Source organism: Cebidichthys violaceus, unplaced genomic scaffold (assembly GCF_023349555.1).
Source record: "Cebidichthys violaceus isolate CVI_PGR_0920_01 unplaced genomic scaffold, fCebVio1.0.p SCAF_16, whole genome shotgun sequence".
NCBI classification, from domain to species: Eukaryota; Metazoa; Chordata; class Actinopteri; order Perciformes; family Stichaeidae; genus Cebidichthys; species Cebidichthys violaceus.
The window spans coordinates 4349123-4369533 of record NW_027176329.1 but is presented as its reverse complement, the minus strand read 5'-3'; the positions used below and the strand labels follow the sequence as shown (position 1 = coordinate 4369533).

Here is a 20411-nt window from a genome sequence, read left to right as displayed (position 1 = left end):
AAAGCACCAGTTCCATTGGCAGCAAAACAGCCCCACAGCATAATACTACCACCACCGTGCTTGACGGTAGGCATGGTGTTCTTGGGGTTAAAGGCCTCACCTTTTCTCCTCCAAACATATTGCTGGGCATTGTGGCCAAACAGCTCGATTTTTGTTTCGTCTGACCACAGAACTTTCCTCCAGAAGGTCTTATCTTTGTCCACGTGATCAGCAGCAAACTTCAGTCGAGCCTTAAGGTGCCGCTTTTGGAGCAAGGGCTTCCTTCTTGCATGGCAGCCTCTCAGTCCATGGAGATGCAAAACACGCTTGACTGTGGACACTGACACCTGTGTTCCAGCAGCTTCTAATTCTTGGCAGATCTGCTTTTTGGTGGTTCTCGGTTGACTCTTCACCCTCCTGACCAATTTTCTCTCAGCAGCAGGTGATAGCTTGCGTTTTCTTCCTGATCGTGGCAGTGACAAAACAGTGCCATGCACTTTATACTTGCAAACAATTGTTTGCACTGTTGCTCTTGGGACCTGCAGCTGCTTTGAAATGGCTCCAAGTGACTTTCCTGACTTGTTCAAGTCAATGATTCGCTTTTTCAGATCCATGCTGAGCTCCTTTGACTTTCCCATTGTAGCGTTTGTGGGCGTTTGTATCCAATGAGCCCTATTTAAATGGCCTCAGAGAAGTCACCAGCTGTAGTCACTCATAATCACTCACAAGAAGTTAAGAGGCCATGCTATGAAGCTCATTTCATTGACACAACTTTCTAAGTCACCAAAATTGCTAATTCATGTTGCTGTATGTATATTTTTGACCCAGCAGATTTTGTCACTTTTTCTGTTAACCCATAATAAAGTCATGAAAGAACCAAACTTCATGAATGTTTTTTGTGACAAAGAAGTATCTGTTCCAATCACTCTATCGGAGAAAAATCAGAGTTGTAGAAATAACTTGAAACTCAAGAGAGCCATGACATTATGTTCTTTACAAGTGTATGTAAACTTTTGACCACAACTGTATCTATCTATCTATCTATCTATCTATCTATCTATCTATCTCTATATACATCTATCTATCTCTATATACATCTATCTATCTATCTCTATATACATCTATCTATCTATCTATCTATCTATCTCTATATACATCTATCTATCTATCTCTATATACATCTATCTATCTATCTCTATATATAACCTGATTTTACCATCTTAAATGACACAGATTGGCAACACCTTGGCAGATATATATATATATATATATATATATATATATATATATATATATATATATATATAGAGATATATCTATATAGAGATATATCTATATAGATATATCTATATATATATATATATATATATATATATATATAGAGATATATCTATATAGATATATCTATATAGATATATAGAGATATATCTATATAGATATATATATATATATATATAGAGATATATCTATATAGATATATCTATATAGATATATCTATATATATATATAGAGATATATCTATATAGATATATCTATATATATATATAGATATATCTATATATATAGATATATATATATAGATATATCTATATATATAGATATATCTATATATATATATATCTATATATATCTATATATATAGATATATATAGATATATATATCTATATATCTATATATATAGATATATATATCTGCCAAGGTGTTGCCAATCTGTGTCATTTAAGATGGTAAAATCAGGTTGCACGACGCACGGCTGTCTTCACGTCTGTTTGTGGACCTAAATGGACCCCCTTTTGGACAAATGTGATCCAGTGATGTTCTTGAGAACCTGAATTAAGCAGGACGGCAAAGGGAAGCTTCAAGCGTCTGCATGTGTGAAGCAGAAGTGGCGTTTAACTCTGTGTAGTTGACACTCACAGGAAGTCACCGGCTGCAGTGACTCTGATGGAACATCCAAAGTCTCTTATTTGTCATTTCCTCGCTCCTCTCTCCTCGCATGGTTTCCTTTCGTCTCTCCATGCATCCCTGGTAGGAGGGACTAAGATGGAAGGAAAGGATGCAAGTGAGGGAAACGGTGACGCAATTAAGAGACTTGGGATGTACCCTGTGAAGACGGTGACAGCGCAGAAGACCGGAAAACGCCGACCAATCAGAGCACACTAGGCTTTATCACAATGGGGGTTTAAAGAGACAGGCGCTAAAACAGAGCGTTTCAGACAGAGGGTGAATACAAGTATATTCAGACAGTATGAGAAAAATAATGTGTTTTTTGCACATTAAAGCATGTAAACATGTACTAGTAGAAACCCCAAATACAAGTATGAACCTGGAAATGAGCCCAACAAGTCTCCTTTAAATTCCAAGAAAGGCAGTTTTATATTTGCTGTTTCAGAAGGAAACACAGTAACTTACTTTAACTGTAGTTGATTGTTGTCTGCACCTGTACACATTGCAAAGTTAATTCATGAATTGTAATTGATTTGTGGGAAGAAACAGTAGAATCAAGCTTAATGGTCATTGGTGAGTCATGTGAGCTGCCTTATATGAGTTTTTAATTTGATTCAAACACACCCCATTCCTAATGCCACTGTGACAAATATAAAATCATACTGTCAGAGTTCTTATCTCAAATGAAATCTCCTAGATATCACACAGAAGGGTAAAGTTTTAAAACGCGTGTTAAATGTGTGTTTGTGTGAGGCAGTGGATGTGGATGTGTGTGAAGAAAGCAGGCCTGGGCGCCCGATGCTGCCGGCTGCATGGGAAGAGACTGCCGGTAACGCTGGCTGTGGCACACTGTCTGCAGACAGCTCTGCGTTAAGACAACACAGCCGGGCGGCAACAACACCAATACCGCCTGGGAGTTTAGAAGGAGCTTCCTGCCGCAGTTCAACATATTTTGATAAGACCAACAGGCTTTTTACAGCACACGGCTGCACGGCCAGACGCTTTCTGGACACAAGCATGGCCCTGTGGAATGCTGCCAGGGTCGGAGTGGGAACCAAATTCTGCTCTGGCAATTTGACAATTTTGCATCCCGTGTGAATCAGATGGGCTGTTCCATCATAAAGTGGGCCACCGCCGGCAGGTACATTGCTATTCCCATCATTTTTGCTGGTGGTGGCCTTGTGGGCCGGCCCACTTGGCATTTGCCAGAATTACCTGAAAGTGACCATGGGAGCAGTATCTTTTTCAACTGCATTTCACAGCCTGGTGGAGGCAATGAGATGAGCTTTATTTTATTTATTTTTTCAAAATAATACAAATAAAATTGGAAAATGGGATTTTTTGACAACTTGTAACCATAGCATATCAGGTCTGAACAAAAAAAAAAAAAAGTCTTCTGATCACAGATTTAATTGTTTATTCGTATTTCTGTCTGCTGGGGGCTCGGGCAAATCACGTTGATTCAAACAGGACAAAATAGGCAAGACTTGGTTTAGACTTAGTTTATCTTTGTATACATATCTTGCTTTTGGTTTGTCTTGCTGATGTGGTTGTGTTGTGATGCGCTGCTGTTTGTAGGACTATTATCTGTCCTATTTCCTATGTGAAAATGTAACTCTGCACTAAATGCATACTCCGCCTATTTGACTCTAAATGGACCATAACTTACTAAATGACCATCATGCTGTATTGAAGAAGACTTGACTATAAACTCATGTTTACAATATATACTAAGGTATTCAATCAATTTCTCATTTCCATCACAATTTCCATCCCGGTTTTTCATAGACTTCTATACAACTTCTTTTTACCGGAGGAGTCGCCCCCTGCTGGTCAGTAGAGAAAATGCAAGTTTAAGGCACTTCCGTATTGGCTTCACTTATCAGAAGCAATGCAACTAGCATAAATAAATAACAACCACTCCTTGGGGACTTCCTTATGTAACACTTCATAACAAACATGAAGTGTAAAGTCAGTGTTTACTGTTGGTTTCACACGGGACACAAGCAGGGGTCTCCTGGGTAAAAGTCCTGTCTTTGTTTGACTCGTTATTACACCACTAAACTTTCAATACTGGTCGCTCGACGTTCTTCGTCCCTTAAATCATGCGTCACTCGTTGAGGCACAAATTTAAACAGACTTTGGTTGAGCTGAACTCATGACTATTTTTTATTTTTAAAGCAGCATTGTTTAAATGTAACTTCAAAGTGCCACACAGTGCTATATATCTACTGCACCAGGCCACAAAGACAGTTTTAGAGCCTATGAGTGCTTACACGAGGAGCTCGCAGGTATGGAGTCTTCCTGAACTTGCCATCCTCGGATCATTTGTTAAAGCTCCCCGTGGCACTTTGGCAGGCCTGACAGCTTCATACGGTCGGCCCAGGAGCCGCGCTCAGGGGCCCTGATAGGCATGTGATAGATATGCAGAGGTTGTCTCAGACATGTTGGCTCACATTGGACTGCATTCAGGGGGCAACTACTGAATAAAAAGAACTGAACTAATAATCTCTGGAGGTATGGTAATGATGTAAACGCAGTGAGTTTTACAAGATCCACCGCTCAGTCCAGCAGTTATTGTGGTCATGTCACGGTTAACAAGCAGAACAGAATGACACCATAAACATCCAGCCCTCCAAACAAAAAAAGCCTTTAGAGGGGAGTCTACATTATCATGACTGATGATGACTGACACATGCGGGACAAAGGCGAACAGACTCAGCCCTACACTGATATACGAGTGTGATGATGGATTGGGTACATAATAGATTTTTTTAAGGTCAGCACTGTGTCCAGTCAGCGCGGACCCACCAACAGGATCAAGAGGATCATTTTATCTGACAGTGTCAGGGGTGTCAGTCTGTAAAACCTGCAATGAAACGTGCCTCATTCTGCCAAAGGAGCTCTTAACTCATTTAAAGAATTTCACTTGAAAGCTTTAGTTTCCCACCAAGAACTAGATCCAAAGCTTGTCCAAAGTTCTGAATCAAAACAATGAATACTTCTCATATTTGAAAAATGTTACGCATAAAAAAACGGTTATTAATTAAAAAAATATATAGTAATAAACTGAAACTTCACTTAAAAATGATTTCCTTTAAAATAATAAAAATGAAAGTAAATTGATTTCAGTTTTATCTTTTTAAAGCAATTTTACATCTGTGATGCAAACTGAGCTGACAATTGTTTTTTTGTTGATTGACTCATCACTTAATTGACTTAGTTTTTTTTATCACCATAGTTCGTACCTGATAACATGCAGGCTCAAACACTATCAAATGAATCAGATCATGATCACAAGCTTTTGGTTTTCAGAGCCAAAGTAAACCAGGAGAAATATATTTTTTTCATTAACGTACGAATGTGTGTGCAGGGTTTGACAGGGATATGGCAGAAAATGTGTGTGAGATGGAAGCGATAGTGTCTGTGGACGGAGGCAGATGGAGCAGATGCTGCAACATTACCAGCAGTGTCTGGACTTGCTGGAACGTGGCAGCTGGCTTCCTCCAGGCTACTGCCACCCCCCCCCCCCCCCCCCCCCCCCCCCCCCCCATCAGCAGACTGAACGATGCCCCGCCTCTTTGGTGATGATATACACATCCATACATCGGTTTGCCATAAAGCTATATTTCACAGAGATCGTTTCCTCCTTGATCACATTTTATGTCACAATTCAAAGTGGTTGGCATTCATCATCCTGCTGAAGGACGACAGTTACAATTTAAACTCCTGTCAATGTACATCTAAACCCAGGGCTCTGGAAAAAATGAACACTGATTCATTACAGGCTCCAATGCATCTGTGAGACTTTCCTGTCTGACAACTTGTGCAGACAAATACATTACATATTTGATTCATATTAAAAAATCTATGATTAGTGTATAAAATATGATGCAAAAAGAAGCTTGATATTACTATGTCTTTTATTTAATTTATTTTCTGCAACTTTTTGTCTTTGAATCTTCTCATAAGTCTTCTCTTACTCTCGGCAAGAGCGCAAATAAGAGTATCCCCCCCAAAAAAACGTCTTTCATTCAAATTTTGAATGATGGACTTTTACAGTTATGAACCTCAGGTATGGAATTTTGACAAGCAGTTTTCATGATAGTGATAAAGTTAGCCATAAATAGCAGTCTAAAGCAGTGGTTCCCAATCTTTGGGCTTGTGGCCCTTTAATTGGACGTCTACTCACAATCCCAGTCACAAGTTGAGTCGTAATTGAGAAAATATTGCAGATACATGAATTATCTCATAACCTTTCACAACTATCTTCTCTGAACTAAAGGATCCTTGTGTAGGGCCCAGAAGAGGATAGTCAATTCAACAGGATTCCAGGGAATCAGACTGTATCAACATACAGACAACACCGACTGGATCAGATCATATTTGGCCATTATCGATTTGATAATACATAATCAAGAGGAAGAGAAACGTTTCATTGAAGTACTGTTTGACAGTTGCATACCGTCCTCTGTAGTTCAACAGGATCTGTCTCAAATTTAAAAGAACCTTTAGGGTTGTCTCAGTTTGGGCATGAGACTAAACATTTGTAACAGAAAGCCATGTGCAGGTTTGTATGTGTGGACCATCCAGAACCAGCAGAGTGTGCTACATCCAAAAGGATGATGCTGTGATCCGCTGGCTCATTGAGCTGCAGGGCTCCATCACTGTCAGAGTCAAGGGTTTTGTTATGGTGGTGGGATGGGGGGGGCGGCTGAACAGCGCAACTCCATTAAGGATTTTCTAACAGTATGCATGTCTGAATGTAGAATTGTGATGTTTTCACTGCCCTTATTCCACATGTTCTATTTACGCATGTTTTAAGAGCTACACTGAATGTCCTGTCACCCGTCTTCACAGGGCAACACAGAATTGAACTTTTGAAAGTAACAGCATTGAACAATTTAAACTCTAACACCTAACAAATAAATGAAACTATGACCTCAACACTTCTGACAGATTTGTTTAGCTCCACAAATATAGTATTTATGATTGTAGTATTAGTATTATGACAGAGGAACAGTAGCACGAAGAGGAATCCACGTACAAAAAGAGAACGACTGTGGAAGATAGCTGCTCCATTTGTTCATCTTCTGAAACGCCACGCTTTAGAATGTACAGTCAGGGCCATACGTATTTGGACTGTGACACAATTTTTCTAATTTTGCTTCTTTACACGACTCCAGTGGATTTGAAACTAATCAGTCAATATGTGGTTGAAGTGTAGACTTTCAGCTTTAATTCAATGTCTAAAACAAAAATATTACATGAACCGTTATGGAATTATGGGCATTTTTACACAGTACCCCACATTTTCAGAGGCTCAAAAGTAATTGGACAATTGTCTGACAAACGGTTTCATGGCCAGATGTGTTCTATTCTGTCACTATTTCATGACAAATTATGCCAACAATAGGATTCAAAATGTTATATTTGCAGTTGGTAGTTGGTCCTTGGAACTCTCAGCATGCGGACCAAAAAGGTGTCAATGCAAGTGAAGGATGCCATTATTAGGTTAAACAAACTGAACAAACCTATCAGTCAGATAGCAGAAACATTAGGATTGACCAAATCAACAGTTTGGTACATTCTTAAAAAGAAGGAATGCACTGGCAAGCTCACCAACACCAAATGGCCCAGAAGACCACAGAAGACATCTAAAGTGGGATGATCGCAGAATTCTTTCCTAACAGCTGCTGAAGTCAAGAACACTGGAGGAGGTAGGCGTTCCATTGTTAAAGTCTTAAAGACAATCAAGAGACGCCTTCATGAATCTAATTACAGAAGTTTACAACAAGGTGAACACCCCACTGGTACCACTGAAGAACAGGAAGGCCTCATTACACTTTAACAGAAAACATCTGCCAATGGAACAGGGTCACTGGTGTTCATTGATGATGTCACAGCTGATAGAAGCAGCAGGATGAGTTCTGAGGTGTTTAGAGTTAAACTATCTGTTCAGATTAAGACTAATGATACTAAACTGACTGGATGACGCCTCACAGTGCAGATGGATAATGACCTAAAACATGCTGTGAAAACAACCCGAGAACTTCTTAAGGCAGAGGAATGGAATATTCTTCAATGACCAAGTCACCTGATCTGAACCCAAGTGAGCAGCTTTCCACTTACTGAAGATAAAACTGAAGCAGAAAGACCCACAAACAAGCAGCAGCTGAAGGAGGCTGCAGTAAAAAGTCTGTCAAAGCATCTCAAGGGAGGAAACATGACGTCAGTGTGGACAGAGGAACTATTCCAGTAAGTGAAGCCTGGCAGTCTTCATTTGGCACTCTGCTTTAGTTTTAAGGCAGACTTAAATCTTTTAAATTGAGATCATTTCTTCAAACTTGAAAAGGTTGTTGTAGTGTCTTGTTGAAGAAAAAAATGAAATAAATCAAACTTTCCACTTCATTTGGTCTTTACATGTTTTAATTTATTGACATTACAGACTCCTTTGTACAAATCTATTTCTACTGAAAACAAACAGAACCAAACATCGGCCTCTAGTGACCTAACCCTCTCAGGTGAGCCTCATCCACTTGCCGCCACTTCAAAGGGGTAGTGCTGCGGGAAGTCATGGATGACTTTCAGGGCTTCAGTGTAGAGTTCCAGGTCTGTGGGATGAGCGGACAGAACAGTTTCAAACCTCAACCGATGGCCTCTGCTGTTATTCACTGTATATAAAAAGAATAGATCAGACCTACCAAAAGGAATGCCCTTGTCCTCTCGCAGCAGGTTGTATGTGTTGGCCATCAGAACTCCTTTGTTGGACACCATGCCAATGACCTCCACAATACCGCTCAGCTCTTCCTCAAGCTGGGGAAACAACAGAACTGATTAGAATACCGTTACTGATACCATGTTGAGTGGAAATAAAGTTTAAGTTATTGGGAAATCAGTTGAGGTTCAGAGGTGTATGCAGAAAAGTAGTCAAAGACAAATAACCTCAGTAAGCAGCAATTTGATTAATTGCAGTGAACGGATTCAGAAAGTGTTACTCACAGGATCGTTAAGTTCAACTGTTGCGATCTTTCCTTCTCCATCCGCGACAGTGAACGTTTTTCCCGTCGGGTGAACCTGGCGCAGCAGGAGAGAAGCGCTTCATATTTAGCCATGCCACGTTAGCATTGCTAGCAACTGTTAAAATTACATTATCACTAATCCTCACGAAAGCAATACTGACCTTCTCCACGCGCCCAACGAAGCAGACCGGTCTGCTTATGTACTGTGACAGCAACGAGCACGTTATTCTTGGCTTTGGGACATCCAGTATACCTGCCATCTTTACGGGTTTGCTGTTTTTGCCGTTACTAAACTCCGTAGAAAGCAGTATCGCGCGGGAAATATTTAGTTGCATACTTTTATATCACATACAAGCTCTCGCGAGCGGGGTTTCTACATTCACATGTAAAAACAGCCGGGTTTGTAATTACGGCAAACGCGGGAGTCGAAATCCAACGCCGCCAACGTTTATTACGACATATCCGGTGTGCTCTGCCTTTGTGTTCCCCCTAAACAACAATCTGCTACATGTTTCCGGCAACATGATTTGTGTAGGAACTGTAGGTAGTGTTATAGTTTCTACAGGAACACGGACTAAATGGTCAGTGACGTCAGCGTCACAACACAACACGGGTGGTGTTGCACGGCTACAGTACCGACGGAAGATTCATTAACGTAACATAGGTTATAGCGTGTGGTTAACAATAGTTAGTGGGGCCATTCTAAGCTGATACGGGCTGAAGTTAACCGAACTAACTTTAAAACACCAGCGAACCATGAAGTGAATGTATCGCCGTCTCTGAATCCGAGGGCAACAAGACACAACGACAGTAAGACCGTCACCATCACGTTCTAGTGACGTGGAAACCTTTAGCGTGCAGTTTAATGAGTTAATGGAAACAGCGCACCTATGTTAATTAATACGTTATTACTGTCCTTTGCTGTAACGCTAGTTGCCGATATAACGTTATATCAGCTAAACATATAACAGGAAGTGTGAGCTGAATGTTTAATGTCGGCGTTGAGAATAAACCTATAACGAAAGTAATATCTCAGCGACAGTTGAGCTTTGAGTGTAGCTAGCTAATAGTTGGTCACATTGTCGGCTCACATGTCGCGATGCCTCGCGGTCTAACCTCCAGTGTCTCCTTTGAACAGAGGGGAGTCATGTTCAGCTTCCTTGGACTCCGGAAAGACTCAAAGAAGTCAACAGCCGAGAAGGAAGCGGATGGAGGCTTTGTCATCATAGGTGAGAAACGCAATCTACCATCATATCAGTTTGTTCATGGAGCATTATGTTTGTCTCTTAACATTTTCTATACATTTAAAGCACCAAACTGGCTCAGCAGGAGTGGTGTCGTGATGTATCAAAGAGTGGCTCCTAATGATCTCACTTTGGAGTTTGGTGTGATATTCCCTTCATTGCTCCCCTTCAAAGATCTTTAATGATGCAAACGTTATTTTCACGTCACTGGGAAAAGCTGAATGTAGCTCAGCGAATGTATTTTTCCAGTGAATTTGAATCAAAATATTGCAGGTGTGCTGCTTCATAGATAAGATAACCCCTCATTCAGATGGTCAGCTGTGGTAGTCCTCTACAGTTCTATCATCCACAGTTCTAGGAGCTCGTTGAGATGCTGAGCTTCACAGATGAAGCACAGGACGTTTGTGGTGGTTCACTGCTGTGGTCGTCCTTCAGCGTGTGACTTTGTTTACAATCATTTTTCTTGAGCATGATCGTATGTCTTGACCCGTGGAGATAGTAGTGTGATCGAAGACGCTCTATAGCAAAGATGATGCATAACAAGCGCTGCCACTGGTCTGAAATGGGATACACTTCCTGTGGGCGTGGTCGTGTTCACCCCCCCCCTCCTGGTTTCGAAGTGTTTTGAAGATCGTGTGGATGGATGAAAGCAGATTTAGTTACATTTGCATAACGTATTTATATTTTCTTTTACTAACATTAGATGTTTACACAGCTAACAGCCATATCTAGCATTATAACAATTATTTAACTGAACGTTTGTGGCCAGATCTCACAAGAGTGTGTGGCTGAGACAGAGACTGGTCTGGAACAAAGCTAATTTTCTCCCGAAATATGTGTTTGAAAAAATGCCATTTTAGTGTCAGAATGTTGGCTTTTGAAAAAATGGGTCCAATATTTACTTTGGTGACTATGGAGCGATAGTATGGGTCCTAATCTGTGTTCACGGCCACTTCTCCTGTTGGAGTTAACAGACTCTGGTCCTGCCGCTGTAGTCTCCTAAAGGCTCCTGTCTCTGAGACTCTCAGTGGGCCGTCTCCTTTCTGAAATGTCTCTGGTTTGACTTCAGAATCGTAACTCAAGGTCCCCTTACTTGCATCTCATGGTCCTCATCATGAAGGTACGGAGATTTTAAGATTACGTCACATACGCCCACCTGTCATCAGAGGACAGGAAGACAATGCTTGGGTCACATGACAACAACTCATCATTCAATTTTAATATCTAGCTTGTAGTTCCTGTTAGTCAAAACTGATTCTACACCCTCCTAACTGTTAACTCCTAACCCTCGCTGTGGCTTTGACTGGAGGAGCCGACACAGATGGTCAGGAGCTGCCTGTTATTTTTGGCGGAGAACAAGCGTCAGAGCCAGGCTGTTTGTTTCACACCGATGCAACCAACTGAGCTCACTCTCTGCTTAACGTTTAGTCACATCCTCGTAGCGTAGACGGCCTTACAGCCAGCAGCGTCCTGGTGAATGGCTGAGGTTTCTTCAGAGTTGGAGGGAAAGTGTTCAAGTGTGCTTTCTTCACTTCTGTGTTGTCTGGTGGATTTCAACTGGACAGAAGAAATCCTCTCCAAAGCTGAGCTGACGGTCCCACACAGGACTCAACAACAAGCACTGAGTTAGGCAGGCCGGACCAAGCCGAAACAGCACTAAAAACAATGTAATTTAACAACAGTACAACACATTTTAGACGTGATAAAAACAGATTACAACAAATAACTAAATCTATACGAATATGTCTTTAAACATGATTTACTAATATTAAGAGTCAGGCGTTCTAATTTGATATGGAAAGCACTTCTAATGGAAAGTACTGCTGCAAATAACTTATTTTCATTTGAAATTAATCTGCTGACATTTCTCAATTAAGTAAAATAATGAATTGTTGGCTCTGTAAAACATTATTTAATTTGTTAATAGGAATGGTGTTGCTAAATTGCATTTTCTGCTGTTTTGACTGAAAGGACAGGCTCTGACATTTTCCAAGTCTCTCTTAAAGCAACAGCTTTGGGTGGTCATGTGATGTTCCAGCATTAAAGGGATAGTTGGTGTGTTTGTATGATGCTCTTCTCCATCGTCTTTGGAGAAACAGACAGGAGCAAAGCAACTTACCGCCGTGGACGTATTTTAGACGCCTACAAAATCAATTATGATGCCAAGTGTACGCTATATTTAGAATATCTTCTGACTGAACTGTAAATGAAACTTATCTATACTGTTGTTATCAACAGAGTCTGGCAGCTTCTTAGAGAGCATAGATACATTTTACTTTCATTTCAGTTACCCGTCAGAAAACATTCTAAATATAGCGTACACTTAAAATACACAGCAGCTCATTGCTTTGCTCCTGTCTGTTTCTCCAAACTCTAAACCATCTACTGCACTAATACAATGACTATGGAGAAGTAGCTCACCCAAATTCAAACAACCAAAGTCTCCCTTTAAGAGTCAAAGGGGGAACTTTAATACTTGAAGGCTGCAGCGTTGGATTGTGCCCACTTGTTTCGACTGATTCGGATTACTGAAGCCTTATATTAGCTCAAGATACATTTAGGAATATATTTTTAATCACAGAATAATGAGTAAAAATACCATTACGCTAAGCGTAATATGCAGTCCTTAAAGGGACGGTGTGTATGATTTAGTGTCATCTAGTGATGGCTCACGTTACCACAGTTTGACCTTCAGGTAACTAAAAAAACATGAAAGACTCGCTAGAGCTAGTTTGTCTCTTCTGGGCTTTTGTAGAAACATGGTGGACTCCATGAAGAGGACAGGTATACACGGCTCGTTCTAAGCTCCCAAAAACACACCGATTCTTAGTTTCAGGCGATGAACACTTAAAAAAACATGGTTAATCATATTATATTGCATTTCCTCTAATTAATCCCCCCAAATGCTATACACTGGTCCTTTAAGAGGAACGTTTTGTGTCTTTGTATTACAGCACATCAGATTTGAGATGAAATAATGACAATGAGGTTATTCATTTGCAAATTTTTAGCTTTAATTTGTTAAAGTGTTAAATCATATTCAAATTGTTGTCCTTTTTTATTCATAGAGACAAGGGAAAAAATAAAATAAATATTTCACTGTTCACCAAATACAGAAGAGAACATCCCCAAACCCTTTTAAAGCAGGAAGTCAGCATTTTAACCTCACAGTCATTGTTTTCATGTTGGAATTAAAAGAAAAAAAAACATGCAGCGATAATAAGAGTTTGTGAGAGAAGTTTGTGAGAAACATGACCTCAGCTGATTGGGGATCAGATGGTTGAAGATAGCATCTATGCGCACACAGAGAGGCACCGTCCTTCCATCTGGAAGCTGCACACGGAGCTGAGACAATGACATCAGTGTGGAGGATTTCACTCTGTGGACAAAGTCAGTTTGGCCCTTGAGAGGGAGGGAAGGATCACAGCGTTACCGTTTTATGAGCTGTTTGCTCATTCTCAGCAGTCTTAATGCTTTTTAATCCATTGTTGTGATCAGAACAATAATCCCCCTCATTCACCTGCTTTGTGTTTAAGAAAAAAAACGTACTGTAAATCAATTCAGTTAGTGGTAAACCTTCAGTTAGCTGTAGCGATTCAGATCCAGCCAGCGCAAACCCCCAGCCCCGGGGTCTGATACCAGAGGACTGCCCTGACTCACTGCTGGATCAGCAGACTGTCTGTTGCTGCCGTTCCACAGGTTGGACTCAGAGCTGGGAGTCACAGCTGTCTGGTGGAGCGCTGGGTCACCGGTTTTCATCAGCTGTGCTAGTGAGAGTTGCTAGAGCGGCTAACCAGGCGGTAACCTTCCATTCTGACAAGTGAAGCCAATACTGAAGGGCCTTAAAGCTGCATTCTCTCTAGTGTCCATCAGGGGGCGACTCCTCTGGTTGTATAGAAGTCTATGAGAAAATTACTCTACTTCTCTCTTGATTTATTCCCTCAGTAAACATTGTAAACATGAGTTTATGGTCTCAATCTCTAGTTTAAGTCTAGAGCATGATGTTCATTTAGTAAATTATGGTCCATTTAGAGTCAAACAGACCATAAAGCAGAGTATGCTTTAGGGCGGGGCTACCTTGTGATTGACAGGTCTCTGCAGCTACCAGAGCCATATACAGAGTCTCTACTGCACTCCTCCACGGTCCAAATATGGTCACTTCCTTTCACTTTGCAAAAAAACAAAATGGCAAACTCAAGGCTTCTAAATGTCAGTCCACAAACCAATGGGTGACGTCAAGACGACTATGTCCACTTCTGCTGATTGAAAGTTGATGTCCCATAGCGCCGTCCTCCTGCTGGAGCAGTCTCCTGGTGGCAAGGAGGATGAAACGAAAACATGAGTCATTTTGTTCTTGTTTCTGCCACTTTGGATTTAATCCAATAAACAAACTAGCAAAGTGGACACAGACCGTACAGCCCTGGTTAGTACGTAGAAGATAGCAGTGTTGTATTGATCTTCTCAGAGTTTCAGCAGTTTGTTGAATGTTGCGTATTCTTGCCCAGCTGTTAGTAAGTCCTTTCTTTTCATCTCTTTATGAATGTAAATTTAGATTGTGTGGACTCGGTAGTGGAGGTGAAATGCTGTCCCCTTTTTCTTTATAGCATGATTACGCATTTGCACCTTTTTTAAGGTGCAAACCTTTTTTAATACGTATTGTTAATAACCTACTTTCTGCCACATTCCTCCTGCAGGAGAGACAGTGGAGGAGCAGAGGAGGAAGATGCAGACCATGATCATCGCACAGCCGTCGACTAACGTCATCGTGCAGCCATATAGGGTGAGCGTGTTGAGGTGTCCATGGTGGAGCTCATGACTCAGAGGAGCATCACCAGCTGGCCTTGTCGTGTGTGTGTGTGTGTGTGTGTGTGTGTGTGTGTGTGTGTGTGTGTGTGTGTGTGTGTGTGTGTGTGTGTGTGCGCGTGTGCGTGCGTGCGTGCGCTCCATATGCACATTCAGTCCATATGGCATCCTGGATGATGTCACACAGTTAGTGAGTGGCTTATCCCTCTAGTTTTTAATCACATGGTGCAACAGGAAGCCCTGAGTACCTCACTCCAAAGCGTACACGGTCAACACACACACACACACACACACACACACACAGATAAAACAAGTGTTCTTAACAGCTGCTGTGCGGCGGTTCCTCTATATTCATTTGGATTATTAAACGGCTTGGGTCATCACAACACTGAACAATGTTTCTGCACATCGACGATTATCCTCACATCGCGCCGGCCTGTCGGTACCATCACATGATGGATGGAGGTAGATGGAGCACTTGATTCAAAGAGCTGTCATTCGACAGAAGAGTAACCAACAACTATTTTGCTAATGGATTAATCGTTTCAGTCATTTTTTGGAGCTAAAATGCTTTTGTTGGTTTCATGGTAAATGTGGGGAAACTTAATGTATTTTAGTTTTAGACAGTTGGTTGGACAAAACATTTGAAAATGTCACTATTTCTCTCTATTTATTTATATTTTTACAGACAAAATGATTAATCAGTTAATAGAGAAAATAAGGATTTTATACATTAATGTGTAAAGACAATAAACCCACAATGGGGGTAACTTTGACTTCTACTTGGGTCGTCCTGCAAAATGTCTTTACATTCACCTTAGTGTGTATTTAATAACATTAAACCAATCAGAGGGCTGGAAGGTTTTTTTACTTACTCTCATGAAGATATGCAGGAAAATATGACAGAATGATTGCTGTTTACATAGTTACTGTGTCCTCACTGCTAACATCAGAATCATTCCCAGCTGCAGCATCTTTATTTTGTGCTTTGTTTCATAGAAATGTCTCTGAGATCATCACAGAAACTAGATCTGGGACCCTGTCGCTCCACCCGCTCAGTGCTCCAGTCCCAAAGGAAACCTCTGGCTCCTAATTGCAGAGGAATAACCATTTCCTGTAACAACATCTTCTCTGCATTTAGTCTCACATTTGCCTCTAATTACATGCCAAAGCACAAAAACAACGTCTCAAATCTGCCACTCTGGATGATTTTCACATCGAGGTCCGCTCTTCTCTGAAGCTACGAGAAAAGACTGACGTCGTTATTTAAGATTTAGTGGAACGAATGTGTAAACTTCCCCCACATTAGTCTAACTCGTCAAGCAAACCCGCAACATTTAGAAGACTTCATGAGGTTTTTGCATATCCACCCTCACTGTTCAATGTCTCTCCCTCTGAACACAAAGCAGTATCAGGTCATTGTTTTTCCTCTCTGTAGCTTTCATTTTCACTGCAATATAAAAGTCATGCACCTCTATGGAAACAGCACAATCATGACTAGAAGTAGAGAGAACTCAGATGCAAAAAAAAAAAAAAAAAAAATGCAAGTTGCTATGTTTATTGAACTATTTACATTTTTACAACCTCTACTCTCTCCTCTCTGCTCTGTGTTCAGCAGCCTGCAGTTCAGTCAAAGATTCACTGAATTGTTGTCACGTGACTGTTGGTCTCAGCTGAGTCAATCATGGCTTCCTAGTTACGCTAAGCAGCTCATAATTTTATGTTTTTTACAGAATCTGTTTACTTCAAACGGTTAATTCAGGGCGAGTTTTTAAATGACACATGTAGAATAAAATGTTTTTGATGAAATATCACAATTGTAAGCTTAGTTTCTGTCTGTTTTTCGGACAGAAGCGTTCATCACACATGATGTGTTTGAGGACCGTGTTTGGGCTGTGATGAACGGTGTAGTTTTAGCGATTGTTTAAAGAAAAGATGCTTTTCGGGGTTCAGAGGGTTAAAGTCCCTGCTGCTGTGAGTTTGGAGACATGTTGTGTATGTCCATGTTCAGGACGCTTCTTTCAGATTCTCGCTGTGTTTTTGCCTTTGACAAAGGACAGTGTAGAAATTGAAGGGGGGATGCAACAAAGGTCAAATGGCAGAAGTTGAACCCGGGACATTGCGGTTTAATGCGCTGGAACCAGAGTACACCACGGTGGGGACTACGTCTTTACTCACTGCTGCGCGGTAACTCTCAGCCTCTGCTCATCTGGATGAGGGGCAGGCAGCAGAGGGTATGGACCACACCGTAGCTCTGACTCCTCCACACACAGTGCAAGGCCCATCTGGAATAATCACGATGTCACATGAAGTCTCTACTCATGGGAAGCCGCTTCCATGTGCTTCTTCACAGCCACAGTGAATCACAGAATGGGAATTTACTGTCATTTACCAACAGTCTTTCATTTCATGACGGCACTAAAGCTTTGTTTTTCAGCAAACTGCACTAATCAGGAACAGCATGTTGGAATGTGCATCTTAGTGCAGCACTGTACGCAAAGTAAATCTAAAACATGACTGAGGACAGAATGTCACATTCCACAGAAAGCTTGTACAGTCATAACTGAATGGAACAAAACTAAACGTCTGCACCTCCACTAACTACCCCGAGAAACTGCCATGTCTTTATACTGCTAATGTCCCGCAATGCACAAAAGCAGTTACAGTGCTACTCTCAGCTGTAAAACCAATTGTGGGTGGTGGTTCGTCAGCTAGAAAAAGTTTAGTTTGGTACATAACGGTGAGGTCGACTAGTTTCTTTGTGTGTAAAGCTCCCGCCCCGCTGCTCGTAGGGTCGAAAAAGAAGAGCCTCTGAAAAGAATGGATGAGCTCTGCACACTGACATTAACTGCGTGTCTCCGTTTCCTCACAGTCTTCCTGTCCAGCTCCGGCTCCCGTGGCGTTGCCCACCACAGCCACGGCAGCGGGGACTTCAGCAGCGGAGGCCTCGGCTCTCCCGGATCTCCTCGGGGACGTCCCCTTCACTCTGGCTCCCCATGTCCTGGCCGCGCAGACGGGGCTGCCCCTCATCCCCGATGTGCTGCTGTCCCGGGACATGAACTACAACCTGGTTAACTTTCAGTATGACTTCACTTTAGAGAACTCCGTGCTTCACAGCGCCTAGTCGGTTAGAGTTCTGTTATCAGCGCCGGGAGTTCACGCTCTTTAACTTCGTCTGATTGTTGGGTATTTGAGAGGTCCACACTGAACAAGTACATGTGATTCTGTAGCATTATCTTACAAGATTAGATGAAATATAAAATAAGTCGTGCAAAGCATAACGTTTGTTATTAACTCTTATCCATTTTCAATGCAGTGGCATTGAACTCCAAAGACTAAACATGGGAAAGGAAGCGTCGTCATTTCACTGGCTGTACAACTGATGACGGGGGAAACATTGAAAGACCTGACTGGACTGGTGGTGTACTTGTTCCTTGTTGTGTGGCTCTCTGCCAGGGCGCCTGCTGGTTACTTTTGAGCCTGGTTGTGATCGGTTAAGAGTCCTGACTGTAAGTCCTAGCGAGTCAAGTTCCACTACAGAGACGGTGAACAACGGTAGAGATGTTGTCGAACTCAACAGGACACTTCGGCTTTATTGCTGCTTGGGTTTCTAGTGGTTGTGATCACCTTTGCACTCATCAAGGAGTTTGCTGAGATCTGGGAACATTGCAACAAAAAGGTCAAAGGGGTAGAGCCAAAAATGTCTGTGCACACAACTACGGTAAGTACGGTAGGTCAAAGTTACAAGAGGACGCTGCTCAATAAACTGTGGGGGATGTTTGTTACCGCTTGCCTTTGTTGTCTTTGTCAAATATGTTGGCTTCACCTGGTAACCTTGGTTACAACCCATCTGAGCATGCGAGCGGTAGAATTCCGATGGGCCCAATTCCAAGGGGATCAGGTTTTAGGCCTCAGGCCTGGGTTGGGATCATGTTTGGTTGTCAAAGGTTTTAGACATTTCTCTCTCTAACTGTGCCATTTTTCTGGGTCTGCGCGTCTTTATTTGGGAGCATAGGTAGAGCTTCAGGTCTCTGTAGGTGGGCTGGGTCTTGGAGACCCGGGTACGTGCCAGGTTCAGCTTTCAATGCCTCAATTTTGCCAGATCTCTGCAATCGTCTTTGAGAGTGCGGTCTATTTGTTACAGATGTGGACAGAACTACAGAAACCAGGTTCTCTAAAAGTGAAATGTCCTTTAAGTGCCGGTTACATTTTATTGCACAGAAGCTTAATACTCAGACAACAAATAGCATTCATCATGAATAGAACATACAGCAACACTATTTTTACTAACTACAGCTTTCGTGTAATAATTTGATACGATGTGATTTATATGTTAGACATTATATAAAGCTCTACCTGTAACTAATGCTTTGACTCTTCTACAACTGTTCTTCCCTCCCAATCTTCAACATGTTTTAATTTGGCCTTCCTTCTGATCCAGCTTTTTCTTTGTTGTTTTTTCCATTCTGTCTGCCATGACAGCATGTACTGTACTCTGTCTATGCCTAGGAGATGAAGCTGTATGATTCATTTAAATGTTGAGGAGTGTTTAAATCACTTTTAAATGATGCTGAAGAGTGTTGTGGTTCTCCTCACAGTGATTTGTGTCATACTCCTCTCTCTGTTGCTCTGAGTTTCTGACAAAAAACAAAATGTTTGCATTCGCATACAAAGTCCAGTCTGTTCTCCTTTGCTCTTTAAAAAAAAAAAAGCTTATGTCACTGTCAATAAAAGTCAATATTTCCTTCTCTGTTATCTCACATTTAACGTCTTCCCCTTCATGGTAGGCTTTTATTGTGGAAAAAACGGCTGAGTGGAAGCGATTGAAAATGATTGTGTGAAACTATAGTATGTTAGAAGTATGTTAAAACTCAGAGCAGCAGAGATGAGTCGAGTTCATTCTTTTTCAGCCGGGCTTTGTAATCGACGGCCTGCTTTTGTTCTTGTTATTATTTGAGTCTCAGCCGTTACCCGAATATCATTTTGAATCTAGAAAGGTAACATACTTGCATACTTCTCTTGTGTTTTCTTGCAGGTAAACACGGTAAACAGAGGGGTTGTTGACTACATTGATGTGTGCATCCTGATTTGAATCACGTTCTCGACAGATTCACGTCTTTACCAGGCTTCTTTTGAGTTACTGTAAATATGAGCTCTTGAAATGAACAAAGAGAAGAGGAAATGCATTTGCATAGAGTCTTGATTGTACCAAATACCGAATCTTGATTGTTTGTACATAGTCCAATTTGGTCTCTTCAAACCTGCTGTGCCTTTAATAAACAGTCTTTTAGAAGTAAACACTGAGATCTTCTCTTAAACCATGTTATTCCTTAATAACTGTTCACACATGTTGGCAACATATTCAGCTGGTTGTAACTGTGGATTACTTTACAAATAAATTTTAAGAGCATTGTC

The 20411-nt window shown here is 41.3% G+C and overlaps 2 protein-coding genes across 2 annotated transcripts; one reads left to right on the top strand and one right to left on the bottom strand.

Annotated features, from left to right (window-relative positions):
* Positions 1–8338: 8338 nt before the first annotated feature.
* On the bottom strand, positions 8339–9326 carry rpa3 (replication protein A3). The gene is made up of 4 exons (XM_068710551.1): positions 9111–9326; positions 8930–9004; positions 8632–8743; positions 8339–8541 (listed from the first exon to the last, which is right to left on the bottom strand). Exons 1-4 carry the CDS (start codon positions 9282–9284, stop codon positions 8459–8461), a joined length of 444 nt encoding a protein of 147 aa, XP_068566652.1. The 5' UTR covers positions 9285–9326; the 3' UTR covers positions 8339–8458.
* Positions 9327–9538: 212 nt separating this feature from the next.
* Positions 9539–20411, top strand: umad1 (UBAP1-MVB12-associated (UMA) domain containing 1). Its single transcript, XM_068710813.1, has 4 exons — positions 9539–9759; positions 10088–10178; positions 14888–14973; positions 17869–20411. The coding sequence occupies exons 2-4, from the start codon at positions 10097–10099 to the stop codon at positions 18118–18120; spliced, it is 420 nt and encodes a 139-aa protein (XP_068566914.1). The 5' UTR covers positions 9539–9759; positions 10088–10096; the 3' UTR covers positions 18121–20411.

Bases quoted from the DNA above. Each gene is read 5' to 3' on its own strand.
- rpa3 (XM_068710551.1), bottom strand. From the start codon at position 9,284: ATGCAACTAAATATTTCCCGCGCGATACTGCTTTCTACGGAGTTTAGT. The intron at 9,005-9,110 runs GTCAGTATTGCT...CTGCTGCGCCAG, and splicing joins TCGTTGGGCGCGTGGAGAAG to GTTCACCCGACGGGAAAAAC. The intron at 8,744-8,929 runs GTGAGTAACACT...TTGTTTCCCCAG, and splicing joins CAGTTGAACTTAACGATCCT to CTTGAGGAAGAGCTGAGCGG.
- umad1 (XM_068710813.1), top strand. From the start codon at position 10,097: ATGTTCAGCTTCCTTGGACTCCGGAAAGACTCAAAGAAGTCAACAGCC. The intron at 10,179-14,887 runs GTGAGAAACGCA...TTCCTCCTGCAG, and splicing joins TGGAGGCTTTGTCATCATAG to GAGAGACAGTGGAGGAGCAG. The intron at 14,974-17,868 runs GTGAGCGTGTTG...GTTTCCTCACAG, and splicing joins TCATCGTGCAGCCATATAGG to TCTTCCTGTCCAGCTCCGGC.